The sequence below is a fragment of the Daktulosphaira vitifoliae genome, unplaced genomic scaffold (genome assembly GCF_025091365.1).
Source record: "Daktulosphaira vitifoliae isolate Bord-2020 unplaced genomic scaffold, ASM2509136v1 Scaffold_4, whole genome shotgun sequence".
In the NCBI taxonomy this organism is placed as follows: Eukaryota; Metazoa; Arthropoda; class Insecta; order Hemiptera; family Phylloxeridae; genus Daktulosphaira; species Daktulosphaira vitifoliae.
The window spans coordinates 31,379,612-31,403,075 of NW_026099575.1; the positions used below are offsets into that span (position 1 = coordinate 31,379,612).

Sequence of the window (23,464 nt, forward strand, 5' to 3'; positions counted from 1 at the left end):
TATGAATGAAGTTGACAGAGGATCTAGGAATTTTGTTTACTTTAGTCGCAGAATAGTTAAGATCTTATCTTATCTTAATATAAAAATATATTTAATTAGTCTATGGTATATGGTCTATGGTTCTTTTTATTTCTTTATCTTTTATCAGACACGTTTATCTGTAATATAACATATCATTGTTGTTTTGACAGAAAATGTGTCCTTTTCGCTAAGGTTGGCGGTTTTTTATTTATGATATGTTAAAATTGGCGAAAATTAAATGTAATTTATTGAATTTTACTATTCAAATGGATAAGAGCAGTATTCATCAAGCCGTTGTCAAACAAAGTCGTATAAAGGCTAAAGGAAAATCAAAATTTCCTCCAGGTATTGTTAAGTTTCAAGTGTTAGGTAGTGGAGCTGATGGCGCACCAAGATGTTTGTACTTATTTACCGATCATTCCAGGTAAATAGCATCACATTTTTTTATTGTTTATTGTCAGGTAGTAGATATAATATTTATTTGTTTAGGTATTTGTTTAACTGTGGGGAAGGGACGCAAAGGTTAGCTCATGAACATAAAATGAAGTTATCTAAATTAGAACATGTATTCATCACTCATTCAGATTGGAAAAATATTGGTGGATTACCAGGATTGGCATTAACTCTCCAAGATGTAGGTGTGCCAAAAATTGAACTCCATGGCCCTAAAGGATTAGTAAGTAAAATTCAAATATTGTAAATTATTAGGTGTAATTAACTATTCTAAATTTTTTTTAATATAGTCAAAAAAAACCTTACAATTTTCATTGATTTGGTAAAAATTATTTTAATAGAACTTATGTAATTTTTTTCTCAAGCAAAAGAACTCATGCCTAGGTCTAGTTGGTTTTCATCATTATTTGAACCATAAAAATCACCATAATTGATATTATTTAAAAATATTACTGTGTGTTCTCAATTAAAAAATTAATATTGTTATAGAGTTACATATTATGTATGAACATTTTTATTTTTAGTATCATTATAAAAATGTTCATTTCAGATAATTTTTGTAGGGACTAAATACATACAAAAGTCTGCAATAAAATAGACTTTATGTTTTATGCCTAAACATATAAAATCTATTTATAAGTATTGATCTAGAATTCATTAATATCTGAATTGTCTGTATCCCAGATTTAAACTATTAGATTATTATATTTTCAGATTATCCATGAATTTAGGTAACAGCTCAGATTCCTAGATTCTTTGTTCTATATCTCCTAATTTCAATCTACAATAACATAGAAAATTAAAATATTTTTGTTATGTCATTTTATATCACATATTAAAAAAATTAATAAATTACAAGAAACAGTTTTGTTAACAGGATTCTTGGATAATCCGGGTATATAGAGTGATCAGTTTGTCATAAACTACTTAATTATTCACAGAATAAATATAGTATTAAAAAACAAATTTTGATTTTTAAATTATAGTATTTTTTTATTTATTATCTCCAAATTATTTTTAGAAGCATTCCTTATGGAATGTCTAGGAGTGTCAATTTTATTTTTTAAAATAGCAACATACATATTTAATTAGATTATCTTCTTCTTTTTTTTTCCTTACCTTAATTCCAACTACTTGTTGTCGGCAACCCTTATCCTAAACTTCCACTTGTTTTGATCACTCACATCATCTACGCTCACATCAGCCGTCCTCATATCTCATTCAATTACATCCCTCCATCTCATTTTTGGCCTTCCTTTACCTCTTCTTCCTTCAATATTCATTTCTATAACTGTTCCTACCGCTTACAATTCCTCTCTCTTCATAACATCTAAGTTTATTTTTTTTCATATTATTTATGATTGACGTAACACTTATACTCCTTATATGTTTGTTCCCTATCTATCTTCTCTAGTCACTCCACTTATCCATCTAAGCATTTCATTCTCTGCTCTACTTTCTTGTCAACTGCCCAACACTATGAACCATACATCATAGCTGGTCTCACTACAGTCTTATAGAATTTACCTTTCAACCTCATTGTAATTCTTTTATCGCATAACACACCAGATGCTTCTCTCTACTCTAACAACCCACACTTAATCCAATGTCTTACAGGATTTAATTAGATTATAAAGTAGAAATGATCTAATTAAGAAAATATCTAGTAGATAACAGCTTTTAGACCAGTTTTTCAGAAGTTATTCTCATTTTTGGCTGAAGGAAGATTACACCTGGGAAATAACTAGTGATAAAAATATTTGTATCCACTCCTCTCACCACCTGTCATAACTTAAATTTGTTAATAAATTTTAAAATACTGGTTTAAAAATTGTTATAGACCTGTTATTTTTCTAATTAGATTATTATCTATTAAATAAGCTAGTTTATTATGTACATAATTGCCATTTGAAAAAATAAAGTTGACACTCCTATTAACTAAAGGATGATCCTAAAAAGTAATTAATAGCTAATAAATCAGGAATATGATTTATGGTTATAAATTTTCAAAGTAAAAATGGCGCTTTGATAACTGCATCAGATTTGATGTTTCTGAACAATTTTACAAAAAATTATCAGGAAAAAAAATTTTACATTATAATCACACTTTGATTGTAGAAGGTCTTACAAGAATTTTTTAAGGCATTCTTTGCAATCTAATAAAAACAGCTTGATTTTATTTCTTCCATGATTATACAATTGCTAAATTATTAACTTAATTGTACAGAGTGATTCTTTTTAAAATACCCACTCTATTTCTCTTAATATAATGCTTCTAATTAATAATGTTAAAACAATTTTTTTTAGTATTTTTAGTTTCATATATTTTTTAATTTATCAGTTATTTTTAGCTTCAATGCGAAGCTGAGAAGGTATTAATTTTACTATGTGTTTTTTTTTTTTTCTTTTGTGTCTGTATACGCTTAATCTCAGCTCTCACTGAACCGATTTTGATGAAAAATATGTCAAAAGATCACAAATTGTATCTAGTTGAAGATATTACCCTCAAAAATTCAAAAAAAAATCCCTTGTTCCCCGTAAATGGTGGAAACCTCCAAAAAAATTACGAATTTAAAAATCGCTAATTTTAGAAATTTTTCCAATTTTTTTTACTAAAAACTGCCGTAACTTTTTTAAAAATGAACATATCAATATAATTTTTTTTTTTATATATACCTTAGATATTTACCTATCATTTTAAATCATGTTTTTGAAAATCTAACACTTAACCTGCTCACTGGGGGGGATTTAAAATAGCAACTTTTTTACAAAAACTAACNGTTCAAACTTTGAAAACTTTTTTACAAAAACTAACTTCTTCAACTTAATTTTTGAAAATGTTCCGGAAATACTGCGTCCTTTAAACATATATCAAAATAAAGCTTATTTTATANGGAAATACTACGTCCTTTAAACATATATCAAATTAAAGCTTATTTTATGTACTATAAAATGAAAAAAAAAAATTTGTCCCGACGACCTATCTTCTATGCGCAAATGGCTACCGTATTCAAAAATATGCTATTTTTCTATTAAAATTCTAGCTTTTGTATTTTATTTTATTTTAAAATATCTTATTAGGAGAATATTATATGACTTTCATGAATATTATATAATTTAATTGACATAGAATAAAGGTCATAAGACATGAGAAATTAAACTTATTAAATTTTTTTTACTTTTTTAATTTCATACTAAATTTAAAAACTATAATTAGTATTTATTCATATATTATATTTTAAAATCAAAGAACTACTAATCAGGATATAATTAAAGAAATAAGAGTTGATGTTGATCTTAGAATATTCCGTCAATTTCTCTAAAGGAAACACTATCTACAGATTTGCATCGAAGCGTTTCTTATGATAGTGATTTTAATCACTGTCAAATATCATCTATACTTGTCCCATCTATGCCTTTTTTTATAATAAATATTTATATACCCCTGTTATCCGGCACGTTTTTTTTGTAAATCGGATCATATCCCTTTAACAAGGGGGGTCAAAACTTTAAACATGTGTATTGTTACTAAGATATTTTCAATTTAATTTTTGAAAGTATTCCGGAAATACTGACACTTTTATATATATCTTAAATTAAAGCTTATGTAATATACTTTAATTTGAAAAAAAAAATTTGACCTCTGGATTTGTCTTCATGGTAAAAATGACTACCGTACTCAAAAATTTGCTATTTTTGTGTTAAAATTCTGGGTTTTGTATTTTATTTTATTTTAAAATACCTGACAAGGGGAGTACAGATTTTCATAAATATTATATAAATTAAAATTAATATAGCATAGAAAGTTAAACTTATTTAAATTTGTTTGCTTTTTTTAAGTCGAGAAAAATAATTTTGAAATTTGAACTAGCTTAAATAGCCAATTTTTTCTGCCAATGGTAGCAAAGTACGGTTGCTGAGTTGGTAAAACTTATGTTTTACATGCTTGGGTTACAAGGTTCCAACCCGCGTATGGCAATGAATTTTTTGTATTTTTTCTTAAATTCTTTTTAAGTTAGTATAAATTTTTAACTCGTTTGATTTTTATTTCATTTAGATTCAATAACTTCAATAAAGATCAATGATCCCATTACTTTAGTCGCCCCTTGCAAGAAGAAATTTCTTATTCGTATTAAAATTATTTTACTATATTTTAAGATTTAGCATCGATGCAAAGCTGAGAAGATATTTTTTTTGTGACTATCATTTATTTTATCTGCTCTATTCCGCCAATTTTTCTAAAGGAAACACTATCTACAGATTTGCATCGAAGCGATTCTTATGATAGTGATTTTAATCACTGTCAGATATCATCATACTTGTCCCATCTATGCCTCGTCCACGCGGTGCCTCGAGCCCACTGTGCTACCGTTTTTTTCACTTTTTTTTCTTAAAACTTCCATAACTTTTTCAAAAATAAATAAATCAACATAATTTTTTATTATACTAAAACCTTAGATATTTCCCTTTCATTTGATATATTTTTTTTGAAAATTTAACACTTAACCTGCTCATTGGGGAGGATTTAAAATAGCAACTTTTTTACAAAAACTAACTTTTTCAACTTAATTTTTGAAAATTTGTCCCGACACCTTATCTTCTGCATGTAAACGGCTGCCGTAGTTAAAAAAACGCTGTTTTTGTGTTAAAATTTTCGATTTTCAATTTTAAATTTTCAACTTAAAAATGCTATAACTTTTCGAAAAATGTAATTATCAGTACAAATTATTTTTTTCTAAATAAATTATAAGTACATCTTTCATTTGACATACTTTTTATTAAAATTGGACAATTCCCCATATATAGGGGGCGTTCAATACTTGAAACATTGTATAAAAAATAGAACTTTTTCGACATAACTTTTGAAAGTGTTCCGGAAATACTGGTCCTTTAAACATATATAAAATTAAAGCTTATTTTATGTACTATAAAATAAAATAAAAAAATTGTAATGTTTGCGATAAAAATCACCTTCTATCGGGATGTTTTTTGTACTTAAAACTGCCATAACTTTTTCAAATATTAACAAATCAAAATAATATTTTAGCTTCGATGCGAAGCGGAGAAGATATTAATTTTATTATGATGTGTTTTTTTTATATTGAAACCTTAGGTAATTTCTTTTTATTTGATATCATTTTTGTTTTGATAATCTAACACTTATTCTGCTCACAGGGGGCATTTAAAAATCGTTAATTTTAGAAATTTTTCCAATTTTTTTTACTAAAAACTGCCGTAACTTTTTTAAAAATGAACATATCAATATAATTTTTTTTTTATATATACCTTAGATATTTACCTATCATTTTTTTGAAAATCTAACACTTAACCTGCTCACTGGGGGGGATTTAAAATAGCAACTTTTTTACAAAAACTAACTTTTCAACTTAACTTTTGAAAATGTTCCGGAAATACTGCGTCCTTTAAACATATGTTAAATTAAAGCTTATGTCATGTACTATAAAATTAAAAAAAAAAATTTTTCCCGGCGACCTATTTTCTATTCGCAAATGGCTATCAAATGGGGGAAACATCCAAAAAAATTACAAATTTAAAAATCGCTAATTTTTGAAATTTTTTTTACTTAAAACTGCCATAACTTTTTCAAAATTGAACAAATCAACATAATTTTTTTTTTAATAGATACATAATGTTCTTACCTATCATTTGGTGTATTTTTTTTTATAAATTTGGCCTAAACCTGCCCACAGGAAGGGTTTCAAAATGGTAACTTTTTTACAAAAAATTAACTTTTTCAACTTAATTTTTGAAAGTGTTCCGAAAAGTCTGACACTTTTATATATATGTTAAATTAAAGCTAATGTAATATACTTTATCATGGAAAAAAAAATTTCGGACTTCATTTGGTTTTCATGGTAAAAATGGCTTTTTTTGTGTAAAAATTCTCGATTTTATTTTTTACATTTTTAACTTTATAATGCTATAACTTATTGAAAAGTGTATGGATCAACACAATTTTTTTATGAGAAATAATATTTATATCCATTTTTCATTCGACATACTTTATCTTAATCAGGATATTAATAAGGAACTAGCAGATCATGTAGCTTTTGGAATAATCCATCAATTTTTTTATTCAATCCATATATTTGTCTTAAAAGGGTATCAACTTAATTTTTTTTAATAGCATCATACAGTTAACTAGCATATTTAAGAGATAATGATTTAATTAAGAAAATGATTGGTCGATAACAATTTTTGGACCAGTAATTTGGAAGTTATTAACATTTTTATACCTAGGTGGAAAAATGTGTGCGGCCTGGAATTAACTAGTGATAAAAAAAATAACAATAACCACATCTCACTTCTAGACAACATTTTAGACATTTCTAACATCATTTTTATAACTTTCAAAGTACTAGTCCAAAAGTTTATAGAACTAAAATCAATTATTTTTTATAAATTTCAAAATTTTTATTTTTATTTCTTTTAGGAAGAATTGTTTGTGGCTACCAAACGTTTTATTATATTACGTGATCTCAAAATAATAGAAAGTAAAAGTAACCCTTTGACACAATTTGAAGATAATGCAATGTCAGTAAATTATATACCTTTATTTTCCAACAAGAGTGAAAAGAGTTATTTGTCACTGTCAGACAAGTAATGCATTTACTTATATCATTGTGTAGGATAAATGAGTAGTGATAATAAAAAAGAGAAAAGTCTATATAATAAAATTTATATTTGCTAAATATTTCTGGGCTTGAAACTATATATATATATATATGATGGAATGGATTTAATTGATAACTTATAATTCTCATCCAAATACCATTTCGCTGTAATTTCTCAAAATGATTTATAAATTTTTGATTATAAAAATTTTATTTTTAAAATTTTTGTCTCTAGAAAAAAAAGAACTGTAATATTTTTAATTTTAATAACTTTTTAATAATTGAATTAATTGCCATTTTTTTAGAGATTTTCTTAGAAAAATTTGTTATTGTTCAATAAAATATATATCAATAGAATCGGTAAAAATAAAAAATAATAAACTGCATACCTTTTTTCATCATTATATCAACTTTAATATTCCAAAATATATACAAAATATTATGTAAATTTTCTAATTTTCGGATCTCTAAATAAATGTTTATATTTAAAGACTATTGATGAGAGAAAATGATAAAAAAAAATTCTTGATTTGGGAATTGCAATGGTTATTTTTCTTTATTAAAAGTGAATGTCTATGTCTAAAAATTTAATTTTTTTTTATCATTTTAGTTCAATTAATATTGATAACACATTTAAATTACAAGCCTTAGATAATTCTTCTGAAGATGATACTAATTATTATGATTATGATGATATAAATAACTCATATAAAAAGGAAAAAAAGAAACGTAAACGGAGTGCATCTGATTCTAAAACTGGTGAATAATATTTTTACTATGTATTGATTAGTGAAGCATAGAAAAACATACATTTAAATACTATAATCTTGGTATATTTATTTGAATAATTATTTTTACCATGTTTTTATTCATTAATGTTCCTACTTTAAGTAATATTACAAAGTTATTATAATTTTTTATTGTATTTTTAAATGCAATATTATTTATTAAATATACAAGGTGTGTTCATAAAATAACAGGATTTTTAAAATTTTGTGTGTTTGGAGAGTCCAATTATCAAACAATATTTTCACAATGATAGTACACATATCTCTGAAATAGGATAAAATTTTCATCTTAATTCATTTTTTACTTTGTCAGTGGCAGCTGTTAAGGTTAGACATGTTTTTATGAACTCAGTGATTTTTATTTGTTTAAAAAAATGGATCAAAGGATTTATATCAAATAATGTGTAAAAAATGAAATCAACTATAACAAAGTTTGTGAAATGTTAACAAAGGCCTATGGTGAGTCTGCCATGAGTAAAATAAGTGGTATAAAAATTTCCAAGATAAAGACGTTGAAGACGTTTGAGATGAAGCACATCAACAACCGATGAAAACGTGGAAAAATTGAAAGAAATGAAAGATTACAAATAAATAAACAATTTTTTCAAAAAATGAAATTTCCCATTATTTTTTTAACACATCTCGTATGCATCATTAAATTTAATAAATATTATAAATTCTAAGTAAGTAATTTGAATTGTTATTATTAAAAAATCAAAATCTGTTTGCTGCTATTTTAAGATTTATGATGAAATATTATCAAAAGTTAATTTTGTAAATGTGGTGAAATATTTTTATAATAAAAAATATACTTATTCTAGATGGTTTTCTATTTAAATAGATTTTTATATAATATATATGAGTTAAAGAGAAATTTTTGATTTATAAATTAACAGTAAAATATTTTTAGAAATCTCATATTTTCACAAAATGTCTAATATAATGTATAAAATAAAGTTAAAAGGATTCTCATTAAAATTTCAATGATCAACTTTTTTTGATCCATCCTACTGTATACTATATGCTGTATTGAAATTTATGAAATAAATCATGTCCTATTAAATTTATAATACAATTTTATTATAACTCCCCATATTATAAATTATTTTTAAAAATTACTATATTTTGATTAGTGAACAAATATTGTATATTTTAAAATTTAATTTAATACTATCATCGTTGAAAGTTAGTTTTAAAGCTCTTTTAGTTGATAAAATTCAATAATTTCAAAAATTGTATGCTTTATAGAAATTCAATATAGACTTAAAAGTATTATTAATTTAAAATAGTAGTTATAATGTTTCTTTAATTAATTTATGAAAATATGTATTATTTTATTTTAGATGAAAAGAAATTCATGAGTGATTATCCCATTGATAAAATAAACCATACAGCTATGTCATATGTATGCCGCCTAAAACCAAAACCTGGTATTTTAGATTTAAATGAATGTGTCAAATACAATGTTCCACCTGGGCCATTACTTGGGCAATTAAAATCTGGTAAAGATATAATTTTGCCTGATGGAAGAGAAGTTAAATCTAGTGATGTTACATCCCCTGAAGATCCAGGACCTGTTTTTATTGGTAATCTTAGCGTAAAGCCAATAATCAGAAAATGTCAATAAAAATTGTCACTTTTTTCATCTTGCTATAATTTTTTTTCAAAATTACTCTGACTTAAATAAATTTTTAAAAGACCTACACTAGAGACAATAAGCTTCAATTGATATACTTTTTTAATTTTTTTGAAAAAAAAACATGTAAACATGCTTATAAACATGCTTGTAAACATTTTCTTTAAACTTAATTTTTGAACATGTTCTGGAACATAATGTGTTACAATGCTAATGAAGAACCCTCCCAACAAGTATTATTTTATTATAAAATATCTGCCATAATAATAAAAAATATCATACATAAAAAAATTAATTTAAAAAATATTTTTTACTAAGCCAAATGATTTAACAAACATTTATATTTGAGTGAAATTTAAAAATATAGAAATTGTGAAACTACAAATTATTGTGAAATTTAACAGATTTGTACTAAAGAGTTTTATGATAAAATTATGTAAATAACTGTAAGATAAAGTCATCTATACTTTTACCAACTATGTTGTGAGCTCACTGTGCTAAGTTTCTTTTTTCAATTTTCTGGAATTTTAAAGTCTAATTTTTTCTAATGTATATTTTTTTATTAGTTTACCATTTTTTATACTACTACTGTCTATTATTACTTATTATGTATTATTTATAATAAGAAACAAAAATTTTAATTTTAATCAAAAATTTTATTTTTTATAATCAACTAAAATTTGGTGTCATAACTAAAACACTTTCATAGAAGTTAAGTTAAAATAAATAGTATTTGTAATTATAATTAAGAAAATAGTATGAATCTATTTATAAAATACTACTACATTAAGTTACTAGCAAATGTAGTAATTTTACCTTTTATATTATTTTAGTTGTTGAATGTCCAGATGAAAGCTATATAGATGCCTTATTTAATGAATCAATTTTTGTAAAACATCAAAAAAATGCTTCTAACAAAGATGATATTGCATTTATGGTTGTACATTTTTCTTCAGCAGAAGTACGAAGTAATTCAAGGTATATAAATTTTATTAGAAAATGTTAAATAATTACTAGTAATTTCTAGTCAGTAATAATAAAAATAATTTGAATCTTCAAAATTGTAATTGACAGCCTCTATGCAAAAACAAGGTAATTTTATTCTTTATAAAATCATATTGTGATGGTTCTTAATTCAAAAAAAATAAAAAATGATTATATCTATCAATGATATAATTACAATAAACTATATGAGAAATATAGTAAAATTTTCTAGTAGTATGCATGTTAAAAAATTTTAGGAAGTTAAAATCTAAAAATTTTTAAAAATGAAATCATCTTATTTTGTATTGAGCTCTTTAACTAAATTATGATTGGATATATATCCAATTAATAAATATATTTACCATTAATTTTTGTAAAAGTGTAGGAAAATAAGATCTTAAACATTTTTATTTTATTTTTTTTATTATTATATTATAATCTATTAATTAACAAAAACAATAAGTAACAATGATCATTATATATTGATAACAATAATATAAATAACATGATGAGGAAACTGTCTAGTAATAAACTCAATTAATATATATATATATATATATATATATAATTATAATTATTTGACTAAGATCTAAAGTAAATCTCTAAACTAATTTCTTGTTAATCTGTGAGAAATGTTTTGTAGAAATGAGTGGGACGACATGTAGTTGATGAAAGAAATTGTGTGATGTGATAATTTTGTGTGAAATTTTTTCTATTTATCTTAAGGATCTTCATTAACAGTTAGTATTTTTATGTCTCAGTGGTAAAGAACAGTATTTATTATGTACCAGAGGACAGCTGTTATAAGTCTTTAAGTTGTAAAATGGAAGACCTGAGTAGAGCATATAATTGTTGATTGACAAAAATAAAATAATTGATTAACATCATCATCTTTAAATGTATCAATAAAAAAATGCACACAAAGAAAGTTAAAAAAAAAATTGGGAATAAAGAAGTGTGGTCCCCATCTAATAACCTTATTTTATGACATTAGAATATACACTAAATTATAAATATAATCCACCTTAAGAAATGTTTGTACAATAATTCGTATAACTTCTGAATTTTACACATAAATCATAAATTTTTCTTTAACTTTGACATCCATTTACACATAGATAACAAGTACCAGAGTTGATATTTTTTTTAAAAATTAAGTTATATTTAAAGGTGTTTGGTATTTCAGAACATTTTCAAATGTTAAGTTTGACAAAGTTAGTTTTACATGCAAATTTTACTATTTTGAATCATAAGAATTAAGTTTTTTAAAATAAGCCTTGAAAGATTTACTAAAAAGTTTAACACCTATAATTAACCATGTATAACTAAACAATAAACTCTAAAAAACTATATTTTTAGGTATCGAGCGTGGATGGATTTATTTCCTTCTGAAACTTACCATTTATTATTAAACAATGAAAATAAGTGTTTAGGAAGTACTGCTATTCATAGAATACAGTATAAGCTAAATATGTTAGATGAAAAAATTTTCCCTTTACTCAAAGATAATGGAATACCCAGTAAGATACTTCTGTTATTATCTTTTTAAGAAAGTAATAACAGCATCATAAATAAAATATATAATAATAAATTTTCCATTTTTATTTTTAGTTCTTAAAGGGAGTTCAAATAACTGCATTAATAAAAGTTCTAGTGATTTTACAAATGGTATGTAAATTAAATCACAGTATTTTATTATTTTACTTTAATTTTATTTTTACTATATATCTACAGTGATAAAAGGCAAAACTAATTTGATATTCAATTTAAGACCAAAACGGGATATTGATGAGTAAGAATTATCTAAATTTAATATACATATTAAATTCTTGTAGATTAATTGGCATCAGTGATACTTAATCTAATTTTATATTTTATAGAAATTGTGTAATCCCAGTGACTTTGTTTTAGTTGATCTTCTTAACATTTTTTTTAATATAATTTTTTTATGTCAATTAATGGGTAGTCTGTAAATTGTGTAAAATTGAATGAACATTTAATATTTTTCCAGTTCAAATACACTAAATTTAAATATAAACGAATTTAAAGCAGAAACATTAAATGTTGAAGGATTTGATAAGGTAATAAAAAAAGTGAAACAAAGTATTTCAAATGCTACTCTTATAGATTCAAATACGTATCCAAAGATAACATTTCTTGGTACAGGATCTTGTATACCAAGTAAAACAAGAAATACTAGTGGTATACTAGTGTATACTGAGTAATAATTTTTATTATTTGTATTTCTACTGAATTATATAAATTTCATTCAAAATAAATTTTTATATCTATTTTAGTCATAGTGAATGTATGCTGTTAGATTGTGGAGAAGGAACATATGGTCAATTAGTTAGGCATTTTGGTTTATCTGGTACTGAAAAAGTATTAGCTGATCTAAAAGCCATTTATATTTCACATTTACATGCCGATCATCATATTGGTTTAATTGGAGTTTTTAGCGCTTTACAAAATTTAAAAAAAAAAGGATTAATTGCATTTGATCATCAACCAGTATATCTTTTGGCTCCAATGCAAATTATGACTTGGTTAAATTTTTATCATCGACGGTTTGCTGAGTTGAACACAGAGTTTCAATTAATTTCAAATGCAGATTTGGTATTGTATAAATTATTTTAAAAATATATATATTTCTTAATTATTAAATATGTAGGATTTTGAGTCACAAAATACAATTAATGGAAATTTATTGAAACAAACTAGCATGAAAAGTATTGAAACTACATTAGTCAGACATTGTCCTAATGCTTTTGGAGTTTCATTTACCCATAAAAATAACTGGAAAGTAACATATTCTGGTGACACAATGCCTTGTGATTCTTTAGTAAAATTGGGTGTGTATTAAAAATTAACATTTATTATTTTATAAATTTATGTTAATGAATAAAATTTAAGTTTTCATTCATTTGTTCAGGAAAAAATTGTAATCTTCTTATACATGAAGCAACTATGGAAGATCAATTGCTATCCGAAGCAAAAAAAAAAATGCATTCTACAATGTCTCAAGCTATAAATATTGGTAGAAAAATGAATGCTAAATTTATACTTCTAACACATTTTAGTCAACGTTATGCAAAAATTCCTTACATAGCAAGTAATGACTTTCCTGAAAATGTTGGAATAGCATTTGATAACATGGAGGTAATATATTTATTTCTTATTATTTGATTATTAATTGTATATCTCTAATAATAACTTGAGATAAATTATGTTTGGAACTTGCACAAGTATCAAAAATGTAAAAGAAATATTTTTTTTTACGTGTTGTTCCTAAAAAAATAATAAGCTTTTTGATGACTGTAAAAATTCAAGTAAAAATTTGCAGACAGATACGGAGCTAACAATTTTATCATAAAGTTGTTTAATCATACTTTATTTATATTTTATATACTTTGCTTATTGATTTGATTATAAATTTAGATAACACCAAGTGATCTACATAAATTACCATTATTATACCCTGCGCTCAAGATAATATTTTCAGAACATTTTGAAGAAATGGAAGCAAAGTGTTTCAAATTAAAATTAAGAGAAGAAAAATCTCGAGCTCTTATGTAAAATCATAAATTAATATTTTTGTTATTTATTTTAGAACACATAATAAAAAATAATAATTTTTTTACATTATTAAGTGATTTTTATACATCTTTATCTTTGATAAGTAAGGTTGTAACTATCATTTCTACAATTGTACAGAAGAGCCATTTAAAATGTTAAATGATTTATGTATAATTATTTGTACTATCTAATGATTTCTGATCCAATTGGTGAAAAAAATGTATGCAGTCACTTAATGGGAATATAGAAAAAACATGTTCTATCAAAATATGTAATAATCAAAAAATTGAAAATATGTAGTTGTAACTCTTTTCATTGAAGGTGGCAATATATTAAATACTTTTTAGTTTAGTAATATAATAATAATTTTCTATATATACACACACACACACATAAACATATATGTTTATAACAGCATGATTCTTGATATTTTAAAACTAGGCTCCGCCTAGCTGGGGCTCCGCCTAGCTGGGGCTCCGCCTCAGACCCGGGGTCCTTCGAGCCTTACGCGCCTTCGGCGCGTAAGCCTCTTCGGGCCGTCATCATCAGTAGGCCACTGATTCCGGTAGAAGTACCCGGCTACGCCGGGCACGATAAGTATTTTTCAGAAAAAATATTACTTCAGAATCAGTGAAAACTATAGAAAACTATATCTAAAAATGTTATTATTACATCAGGAAAATTCAAAAAGAGAATATAGTAAAATGTATTGGGTATAAGGTTGAAGCCTCTTAATGAGGTATTCCCTTTAGGCCTATTCAAAAATTATTTTAGGAGGAAATTTAATATTTTTTACTTTGTTAAACATGTTATAGAAATTTTTTTGCTAAAATTAAAGTAATGATGAAAAAAAGGACATTAGGTCCTTATATATTAGAAGTTGCCTAAAAAAATATTGATAGCGCTTGTTGAAGGAGGGGCCAATCTCTCTTAAATACACCCCTGTTGTACACAAAAATTATTAATAATCTAATTATAATAATTGTGTTTATATTATAGAATAATTTAAAAAAATTTAGCAGGTTATTATAAGTGGCACACATTAAATTTAAATTAAAATTAATATTACAAATAAAAATAAAAATTTAATTTTGATAAATATATTGGTAACTGCGATTTAACGATGAACATCATAGTCTCATACATCATATATGAGAAAAAAGAAAATTATTAACTCTGTACTTAGTACTGTTCTTATAATGAAAGTACAAACTTAAATAATTATAACGTCATGAAATTTATATATAACATTCCTTGATAAAAATAGGGCAATTGCAAAATAGTGTCCTAATAATAATACATAATACACCATAAAATTAAGTTTCATAATACGTATTAGCAGAAATGAATCACTGCGCATAATACAACCATGCGCGTGGACTTAAAAAAAAAAAAAAGCTCGTAAAACGGTGAAAAATGAACGGATTGAATTGATTTCATCATATCTTAGGAATGTCATTGGGCGAGTCTGATGATAATTTCAAACCTTAAGTTGTAAAACGCTGGCGTCAGCGAGCGTTTTTCTCGAAAACGGTCGAAATTTTAACACGCTCGCGGCCGAGCGTCAAAAATTTTCCGACCTTCGCTAATAATTTTCCCGGAGTCTGGTGACCGAGTACTTTCGTTGAAAAAAAAAATTTGAAAATTCCGAGCACGCTAAGTAATTTTCCCAGAAAAGCGTTTTTTTCCTTGTTCTATTATTATTTTAAAATGTTTATACCTTTGTTCTACTTAACATTTTAATATCTTTAACATTTATTTTATTTTTGAATTTTATCCAAACCATATTTCTAGTATTTTTTAATGATATAAGTTATCCATTATTTGATCTTTTTATAGAAAAAAAATTATGATAAAAATTCTTTGAGTTACAGGAATATTAATATTTAGAGTGGGTAAATGGTATGAGCAGTTTTCTACTACAGTCCTTGATAAATATGATATATTATGGTAGTTTTCACTTAACTATTTAAAGTATTTAAATATCTATAACTCAAAGAATAATTCTCAATTATATGCATGTTTTTAAGTACATAAAACTAATAATAACCCTTTTTAGGAAAATAATATTTAACATTTATTTTTAAAAGAATATTTCATCTATAGACAAAATAATTAAACTAACATGTCAGATATACTTTTTAAATGCACTTTAAAAATCAGGGTTATAAGGTAAGTTCCTTTAATAAATTTGCTTAATTTAACTTTTTAAATTTCAAATAGGTCTCTTGCATCCATAGGTCTTAGGGGGCACGTCCCCCACCATATTAATCTAGGGCTGTAAATACTTTTATTGTAAGTTTACATGTTGTCATATATTAACGCACCTAATTTTTTAAAGATATCTGAAAGTACTTAACTAATTTATTTAAACTGTTTATGGAAATCAAATATATATTAACATATATATATATATGTGTACAAATTTACCCACAAAAATTTTTTTAATTAAATTTTATTAAATAAAATATTTTTCAATAATTTTTTTGGTTTACAATGTTTTTATGTCAACACTTATTAAATTTTAAATTCTTAACTAAAGACTCAGTTAAAAGTATGTATACTTTTATGCACTAAAATACAATGAAATCATTCTATGTTAATGTGATAAAATATATTTACAACAAACAACTATAAAAAAAACCAAGCAAAAAATAATTTTAAGCTAAAAATATTTTTTTTATTACAAGAGTTATAACACACCTAAGTTAAAACATTAAATTTAATAGTATAAATAAAAATCAATTGAAGTATACATCAGATTAAAAAAAATCTGTAAGACAAATTGTTTATTTTAATGAATAAATATTTTTTAACTAATTAAAAGAGTAAAACATTTCTAATGGTTTATTAACCTTCCAAAATTTGTCATGAACTTGTCGTAATGTCTGATTACCATTTAATGGAACAAATTGACCTGCGCTTGGTGCAACATAAATCATAAAATTAAGTGCTCGGTCTGGTAGTTCTGAACCAATGTCCAATGTTAATCTCATAGCTAAATATTTACTTAAATGATCAACTAAAGAATTATAAAAAAAAAAGTCACATGTTAATGTTTTTTAAGTTGCAAAATCAGGGATAGAAAACAATTTTTTTTTTTTTTACCTTAATATTGGAACAATTAATAAAAATGATTAATTTCAAACGACTTTATCATTATAAAAACATAATTTACAACAAATTAAATATTTTATATTTAATTTTAAATTAAAAATAATCTTTTTTAAAGCTTAAGCAAAAATAAAAATTTTCATAAAATAAATAAGATAAAGAGTAGGGGCACTTGGAAAAATTATCAACCCGAATATTTTATTAAACCAATACATTTCATTTTCTTTAATTCGAAGCTAAAAAATATTTGTTTTATGATGCAATTTTTTTTATAAATTTGTGGAAACAAATACTCAACTGTTATTGGAGCGATATCGCTCAAGTAAATCCAGCATTATATATTACATAAATTATTTCTAGAAGCAAGTAGTGTAAAGTTTTAAAAATATTTACCAAGGAAAATTTGAATTTCTAAAATTTCAAGATTTATAAACAACCAAAAACAAATGAGTTTGATATGTGATAACTTGAAATTAGTGAGTTTGCCAACAAAAGAAAAATTATTGAATCTAATAATAATGTATTAAGTACCAAATTCCATAACTTGCTACATTCCTTAAAAAAATACTTAAGGTAAAAAAAACTGATAAAATGTATAGGGAATGTAGACATTTTTCAAATTGTATCAATATATGAATTTAATTTAAAGGAATTAATTTTTAATATAATACTCGATCATTCTATCAAAAGTCACAAGTAATATATAATTAAAAACTTTTGTACTTCTGTATACAATTTATACGTCTACACATAAATTTATATGAATTACTTTTTGAATAATCAATTAGATATCTAAAATTATCAAAAATTATTTTTTGTATCATAATATCTTTAACCTTAAAAAATTAGCAAGAAGAATTTATAGTATATTATTTTTTTACCAGTAGCATTAGCTGTAGTTTTAATATATCGTATGGAATTTTCTTTGAGAACTTTAATTAATTGATTATCACTTCCCATTTCAGTTGGATGAGGTTTAAATACCAATTCGATTTCATCCAATGTTGTACCTCTTGATGAACTATCCCCTTCGGTTATATCTGATCTATCTATAGATGAAGATGCTGGTCCATCATTTTCAGATATCATCACAGATTTAATTTTCTTAGCTACTCTTGCTTGAACTACAGTTCTAGTAACATTGTCTTTAACAGGGCCTGCACTATTAGAAGGAGGCTTTGGAGTCGAAGTTGAACTACTTTCATTTTGTTCATCTTGTTGATTTTTTTTTGTGCGTTGAAGGCGATTTTGAGTTTGAATTTTTATTCCTTCATTGATTGATTGAACTAAATTAGCTTGACTATGACTTTTATTTAGTTTTTCTAATACTCTAGTTTGATGTGCTTCATATTCATCTCGACTAGGGTATATTTTGGAAATTAGTAAATCAAAATTTGGATCAGGCCGTAATGATCGTTTTGATACAAGTTTCTTCCTGCAAGTAGGACATTCTTTATTTCCTGATCTTAGTGCAGTTACAATACAATCTGAGCAAAACCTATATAATATATAATAACCATAATATTAGTAATCATTTACTTTATTAATACTACAGCAAGATCTAATAATTACCTGTGAAGACATTCTTTAGTAGTCATTGTCTTTTTCAGCATGTCTAAACATATAGGACACATAAGCTCACTATGTAAACTTCGAGGGGATACAGCAATTTCTGTACTGTCAGTTATAGCTTCCTGTGGTGTTCTGTGTAGCTCATATAGTGAGAGTTCCCAAGTTTTACTCAACCCCATTGGATCTGCTGACGCCATATTGCCAATAAATTTTTTAAAGTTTTTTTTACATAAAAACTTTTAAGTAGCTAAATTTATTAAACGCGTTTCCAATACAGGATCTACTTGTTTTGTCACTACTAATATTATCAAATTTTATCGTTCTGACCGAAATGCATTATTTGTTATTATTTACCATTTACAGAGTGGCCAACTTAATATGGTTCTTTTAAAATAGTGCGAACCCGTGATTGGAGAATTTTTATGTGATCTTCACATACAGCATCTCAAGTAATTCATCAAATGCATTTTGTCTACGATCATTTATCTGATTCTATGAGTATTTAGAACTTCTTAACACGTTGTGACTGATCACTGCATAGTAGGCATAGTATAACTGTTATTGCATTATTTTATTACTGACAATTTTTATCACTTAGTTTTCAGGCATTATTGTCTGTGTATATGCTGATTTTAAATAATAGTTCAGTAAATTATGATTAACTTTTATATTTTCCAGTAATAAAATGTCATTGTTTTTGGCTTGTTTTGTTTACTTAATAAAACATTTGGAATTATGAAGAATTTAGTTTTACCAAAGATTGTTAACTAATGAAAGTTAATAATTAAAAAATATTAAAGTACTTAGCATTTTTAAGATTTATTAATATAAAAAAAAATTATGAATTTTATTAATTTACTTAATATTTTAGTGGAATGGTTGTACCCTTAATAGCATGTATATTCAACATCAGAATATTGGGAAACAACAATGAGAAAACATAATGATCTTAATTCAAAAAAAAGTATGGCTGATATTTTTCACTTCTTTGTTGTTTTTTATCCAAACAACAATATCATATCCTGGTAAAATTTATTTTGTGTGACTTATTTAGTATTTCTATGATAAACATTTAAGTGTTTTTTTTTTTTGTAGATAATAGCAAAACAAACAGATGTAATAATACAAGTTCGGATTGTTTGAAATGTAGCATAGATGGAATCTGTAAGAAATGTAAAAAAGTTTTAATTGTTGCTACGGGTCAATGTGCTGATGCTTGTCCATCAGGGTATGAATTTATGTGGTCAACAAATGAATACCATATGGGTCGTATATGTTCAGTAACAGGTTATTTTTATTTTTACTGTAAAATTTTTTCCAATTTTTAAGTGGTTAAAAATAAAAATAGTAATAATTAAATATTTATTTTCAGATAAAACTCTAATTGGAAACATAAAATTATCAGGCCAAACTGTTGCTATTCTTGTTGGAACTGTTATAGGATTTCTTATATGTGTTACAATTCTATTCCTTGTGGGAATTACTATTAAGTTTAAGAAATGTACTAATTTTAGATCAAAAACTTGTATGTCACCTAGTTTAGGACCTCTGAATAGTAGTTCTCACCAAAGTCAAGGTATTGCCTTTGCTATTAATAGGAATAAAAATATATTTTTACCTTTTTTTTTTATTGTATTTTACAGAAATTGATGATTATGATAGATTAGAATTTTTCAAACAATTGAAAAATTTGCGTTCTGATGCTAATATTTTTCTATGTATGTTAAATGAAACTAGGAGACAAGTACGTGAGTTACAAGGTCCTAGTCGACAACATTCTGCTATACAAGCCTATAGGTAAAAATTCACTACTAGTTAAATATTTTTTTTATAAATATAACATAAAAAACTTAATTCATTATAGCAAAATGTTAATGCTACATAAATTAAAGTTATATATTCAATTTTTTTTTTTTAATATATCTGTTAGACCTTTAATAATATGTTTTACAAAAATCAATTTAAGCATTTTCTATGTATTTAAAATGTTCTTAAATGTATGTTTACAACTATCTTAAACTGATTTTTATCAGAGATATTTCTAAACATAATGAAGTCTATTAAAATTATAATCTTGTATTAAAATATCATAATTTCATTTTAAATAAACTCAAATTAACTAACTTTTAAGAAAAAGTTTGTTTGATAATTCTAATTACCTGATTATTTATCTTATTAGACTTTCTTAACAAAACACAAAAATAATTGAAATAATAAACTTTACAAAATAAATTTTGTGCAAAGCCATCTCAATGCTAAAAATATGTGGGGCGTAAAAGTTATTTTATCAACTGAAAATTTCTTTTAATTCTCTGAAAAAATGTGTAGTATTTTTTTGATAGTAGCCTCTTATTAAAAATTATCAAATAGAAGAATAAAATTTGTTAAATGGGTGTATGTAATATTCCTACGTGCTCCTTTTGGAATAGTCTTGATTTTATAAAATTGTTCTTTTGTATATTATTAATACCTAAAGAATCCAATATTTATATGTTTGATTTTTTAAGGCCCGTGTTGAAAGATTTATCCAGAATTTTAATCTTATTGAATAAAGAAGACTGTTTTATAAATCCTCCACCTGATTGGGAGACATTATTATCTTGGGGTGAAAGAGTACTAAAACGATATAAAAAACAATATCCAATAATAGTAAGTTAAAATTAAAAAGTACTGTTTTATGATTTTATCTTAATTATTTTCTTTATTTAACAGATTCACCAATTAAATAGAGATGAGCACTTTGGTGATATACCAATCCAATTAACGACATTTTCTAGCAATAAAAAACACAGGCCTCTATCTGCATCATCATCATCACCATCTCGAATTAAACAGTTAGCCATCTCTGTATTTGATGAAAATTATAGCGATCATAATAGGTAATTTAACCATCTGTATTAGGGTGGCCCTCAAAAATCGAATGTCTTTTTTTTTTACGCTACCCCCTTAATTTTTTTTTAATGGTCAAAAAAATGAACTGTGCAAAATTTGGGACCGATCCGTTAAGGTTAACCCGTGCCCCCGGGCCTATTAAGTTGAGTCGAAGAGTCAAATTTAATAGAAATAACTGATCTATGTCTCATAACTTTTTTTTCTCTTAACTTAGAATTATAAAAGTAAAACTCAAGTAAAGGAAATTTTACAAGAAATTCAAAAATAATAACTTCAATGTTGTTTCCATAAAATAATAAATCTAATATAATTATCGTACTTGGCATAAAAAATTAAACTTCTAGAAACTTTTTTTAAATGAATATGCGTTTTCCAAAAAATAAAATGAAAATAAATAATTAAAAATCAACAAAATCAGTTATAACGTATTTTAAGACTTTTACATGTTTTTTACTGTATGTAGTGTTTTTGTGGGCTATTTATTGAGAAAACAACATTGAAGTTATTATTTTTGAATTTCTTGTAAAATTTCCTTTACTTGAGTTTTACTTTTATAATTCTAAGTTAAGAGAAAAAAAAGTTATGAGACATAGATCAGTTATTTCTATTAAATTTGACTCTTCGACTCAACTTAATAGGCCCGGGGGCACGGGTTAACCTTAACGGATCGGTCCCAAATTTTACACAGTTCATTTTTTTGACCATTAAAAAAAAAATTAAGGGGTAGCGTAAAAAAAAAAGACCTTCGATTTTTGAGGGCCACCCTAATCTGTATAGAATATTTTGTATCAATAATATTAGAGTTTTTTATTCATTTTTATTTATTTTATAGGCATCATGATGAGAATGATGAAGTTATTATGCTAAAAGAAAAATCTGTACCTAGTTTTGGTCGATCTACTAGTCCTGCATCTTTTTCTTTATTAGATGCTAATGCATCTAAAAGTATGTTAGTTGCTGAATGGAATGCTGAAATTCCACCATACAATTGTTATTCAACGACTACAGATGAAGATGACTTTTTTACTCTTGGTTTTAGGCCACAAGACGAAATAACAACAGAGCTCTAAACAATTTTTTTATTAATCTGTTTAATTTAAAAATAAATAAATGTAATTATTCTTTATGTATATTATTTCTTATATTATATTGTATAGTTGTGTATTTATTATTTTTAATTTAAAATTTTTTTATAGTTTTATATACATTATGTTAACTAATAACATTGCATATTTTTAAAAATAATAAATTTTTATAAATTTTTAATGTAGTACATTTTTGTTTCCTTATCCACAATTTTGCTCAACATTATGTTAAAAGTTTAAAAAAAATAAAATTTGTTCAATAGTTGTTTAAGGTAAATTAATTTTAGCTTCGATGCGAAGCTGAGAAGGTATTAATTTTACTGTGTTTTTTTTATGTCTGTTGCCACTTTTTCTCAGCTCTCACTGGACCGATTTCTTTCAAAAATACGTCAAAAGATCACAAATCGTATCTAGTTGGAGACATTACCCTTAAAAATTGAAAAAAATTCCCTCGTTCCCCGCAAATGGGGGAAATATCCAAAAAAATTACAAATTTAAAAATCGGTAAATTTTGTCATTTTTCTCACTCTTTTCTTAAAACATCCATAACTTTTTCAAAAATAAATAAATCAACATATTTTTTTTTTATACTAAAACCTTAGATATTTCCCTTTCATTTGATATCATTTTTTTTTAAATCTATCACAACCTGCTTATTGGGAGGGATTTAAAATAGCAACTTTTTTACAAAAACTAACTTTTTCAACT

The 23,464-nt window shown here is 24.9% G+C and overlaps 3 protein-coding genes and 1 long non-coding RNA gene across 4 annotated transcripts in view; 2 read left to right on the top strand and 2 right to left on the bottom strand.

Moving 5' to 3' along the window:
* Positions 1 to 23,464, bottom strand: part of LOC126906416 (uncharacterized) — a 177,185-nt gene that overhangs the window by 133,929 nt on the left and 19,792 nt on the right. The gene's annotated exons all lie outside the window — the stretch shown is intronic.
* LOC126906387 (ribonuclease Z, mitochondrial) lies at positions 161 to 14,162 on the top strand. Its single transcript, XM_050686968.1, has 14 exons — positions 161 to 445; positions 511 to 697; positions 6,929 to 7,095; positions 7,720 to 7,868; positions 9,241 to 9,483; positions 10,367 to 10,511; positions 11,877 to 12,037; positions 12,129 to 12,185; positions 12,252 to 12,309; positions 12,529 to 12,738; positions 12,815 to 13,133; positions 13,189 to 13,369; positions 13,450 to 13,676; positions 13,956 to 14,162. The coding sequence occupies exons 1-14, from the start codon at positions 237 to 239 to the stop codon at positions 14,091 to 14,093; spliced, it is 2,451 nt and encodes an 816-aa protein (XP_050542925.1). The 5' UTR covers positions 161 to 236; the 3' UTR covers positions 14,094 to 14,162.
* On the bottom strand, positions 16,749 to 19,106 carry LOC126906405 (E3 ubiquitin-protein ligase RING1). The gene is made up of 3 exons (XM_050687009.1): positions 18,780 to 19,106; positions 18,089 to 18,705; positions 16,749 to 17,115 (listed from the first exon to the last, which is right to left on the bottom strand). Exons 1-3 carry the CDS (start codon positions 18,974 to 18,976, stop codon positions 16,910 to 16,912), a joined length of 1,020 nt encoding a protein of 339 aa, XP_050542966.1. The 5' UTR covers positions 18,977 to 19,106; the 3' UTR covers positions 16,749 to 16,909.
* Positions 19,298 to 22,937, top strand: LOC126906401 (uncharacterized). Its single transcript, XM_050687004.1, has 8 exons — positions 19,298 to 19,578; positions 19,651 to 19,804; positions 19,875 to 20,066; positions 20,152 to 20,355; positions 20,423 to 20,576; positions 21,287 to 21,428; positions 21,492 to 21,658; positions 22,504 to 22,937. Exons 2-8 carry the CDS (start codon positions 19,723 to 19,725, stop codon positions 22,739 to 22,741), a joined length of 1,179 nt encoding a protein of 392 aa, XP_050542961.1. The 5' UTR covers positions 19,298 to 19,578; positions 19,651 to 19,722; the 3' UTR covers positions 22,742 to 22,937.

Coding starts and splice junctions, on each gene's coding strand:
- LOC126906405 (XM_050687009.1), bottom strand. CDS start 18,976: ATGGCGTCAGCAGATCCAATGGGGTTGAGTAAAACTTGGGAACTCTCA. Junction 18,706..18,779: donor ACTAAAGAATGTCTTCACAG/GTAATTATTAGA, acceptor TATATTATATAG/GTTTTGCTCAGATTGTATTG. Junction 17,116..18,088: donor AACTACAGCTAATGCTACTG/GTAAAAAAATAA, acceptor ATAATTCTTTAG/TTGATCATTTAAGTAAATAT.
- LOC126906401 (XM_050687004.1), top strand. CDS start 19,723: ATGATCTTAATTCAAAAAAAAGTATGGCTGATATTTTTCACTTCTTTG. Junction 19,805..19,874: donor AACAACAATATCATATCCTG/GTAAAATTTATT, acceptor TTTTTTTTGTAG/ATAATAGCAAAACAAACAGA. Junction 20,577..21,286: donor TCTGCTATACAAGCCTATAG/GTAAAAATTCAC, acceptor TGATTTTTTAAG/GCCCGTGTTGAAAGATTTAT.
- LOC126906387 (XM_050686968.1), top strand. CDS start 237: ATGTTAAAATTGGCGAAAATTAAATGTAATTTATTGAATTTTACTATT. Junction 7,096..7,719: donor TATTTGTCACTGTCAGACAA/GTAATGCATTTA, acceptor TTATCATTTTAG/TTCAATTAATATTGATAACA. Junction 13,370..13,449: donor TGATTCTTTAGTAAAATTGG/GTGTGTATTAAA, acceptor TCATTTGTTCAG/GAAAAAATTGTAATCTTCTT.